Source organism: Penaeus monodon, chromosome 20, assembly GCF_015228065.2.
Source record: "Penaeus monodon isolate SGIC_2016 chromosome 20, NSTDA_Pmon_1, whole genome shotgun sequence".
NCBI classification, from domain to species: domain Eukaryota; kingdom Metazoa; phylum Arthropoda; class Malacostraca; order Decapoda; family Penaeidae; genus Penaeus; species Penaeus monodon.
Window position 1 is genome coordinate 11707411 of NC_051405.1, and position 1198 is coordinate 11708608.

Sequence of the window (1198 nt, forward strand, 5' to 3'; positions counted from 1 at the left end):
ACCCTACCGTCTCGACAGTCGGCGCCCGTGAAGCCCGGCGGGCAGTCCATGAGGCAGGCGCCCGTCGCGGGGTGGCAGCTCGCCCCGCTGGCACACTGGCACTCGTGGTTGCAGCCAGCTCCCCAGCGGCCCTTGGGGCACTCCTCGGAGCAGTCGACGCCTACGTAGCCGGGCTGGCACTCACACACGCCGCTCTGAAGGAAAATCACGTAAGGAAGAAATCATGACAGTTGTGAATCACCGAGCGTGGTGGCAATCAAGTAGGAAGGAATTCATGGCACTTGTGTCTGTCCCAGAAATCTCGCACAAACCATACTCTAGACAAAATATATACCTCAGGGTGGCAGCGGGAAGTGCTCTGGTCGTTGCACTGGCATTGGTGGCGGCAGTTGGCACCCCAGGTCATGGCCGGGCACGGCATGTTGCACTTTGGCCCGAAGCGCCCGGGGTCGCACTCGCAGAAGCCGAACACGCGGTTGCAGCGCATCGAGGGGCACATCATGGGGCAGCGCCGCTCGCAGGTGTCGCCATAATAGCCTGTGGACGGGGGTGGGGGTAAGGGGGGCGATCAATCGTGTTCTGTTTGCTGTCTGGTAGGCTTGTCTCATACTTTTTTTTTTTCCACTGCTAGACCCTGATTTTACTTTCTGATTATTATTAATTTCACTGCAGATGTGTTCATGCATATATAACAGATGTACAATTACATAAACAAACTGATCAGTGAATAATTATAAAAGTAAATATACATCAAATACACGACGTATGCGTGTGGCCCTTACCAGCCGGGCAGCCATCCTCGCAGAATTCTCCAGACACGCCTGGAGGGCAAGTGCATTTGCCGCTCACAGAATCACAAGTGCCTCCGTTCTCACACCTGCACACCTGCAAAGTAATAATGCTTGTGATACTATAGTGATCTTAAAGACCTTTCTTACCGATTCTGCAATTAATTAAAATCACAAGATTATGATACTAGTTCTAAGAATTTAACGCCACATATTGTAAACCTCACGCATGATGAATTTCGTTTTCGCTTACCTCGTTACAGCCTGCACCGTAGAAGCCCTCGGGACAAGGGGCACCGCAGGTCGGCCCTGTCCTGCCAGGCTCGCAGAGGCATCCTTCGCCCTCCTTGTCACATTCCCCGGGGCAGTCGCGGCAAGTTAGCGTGCAGTTCGGCCCGAAGTATCCTGGG

The 1198-nt window shown here is 53.6% G+C and overlaps 2 protein-coding genes across 2 annotated transcripts in view; both read right to left on the bottom strand.

The window, feature by feature from the left end:
* The window catches only part of LOC119585909 (multiple epidermal growth factor-like domains protein 6), a 4752-nt gene extending 3733 nt beyond the window's left edge, over positions 1-1019 (bottom strand). Inside the window, exons 1-4 of the mRNA XM_037934631.1 lie at positions 1011-1019; positions 783-885; positions 335-537; positions 8-194 (exon numbers count right to left, since the gene is read on the bottom strand). Of these exons, the coding sequence (XP_037790559.1) occupies positions 8-194; positions 335-537; positions 783-885; positions 1011-1019 (502 nt within the window). The remainder of the gene's footprint in view (positions 1-7; positions 195-334; positions 538-782; positions 886-1010) is intronic.
* The window catches only part of LOC119585619 (multiple epidermal growth factor-like domains protein 6), a 170724-nt gene continuing 170308 nt past the window's right edge, over positions 783-1198 (bottom strand). Inside the window, exons 15-16 of the mRNA XM_037934287.1 lie at positions 1042-1198; positions 783-885 (exon numbers count right to left, since the gene is read on the bottom strand). Coding sequence (XP_037790215.1) covers positions 1167-1198 — 32 coding nt within the window. The 3' untranslated portion in view covers positions 783-885; positions 1042-1166. The remainder of the gene's footprint in view (positions 886-1041) is intronic.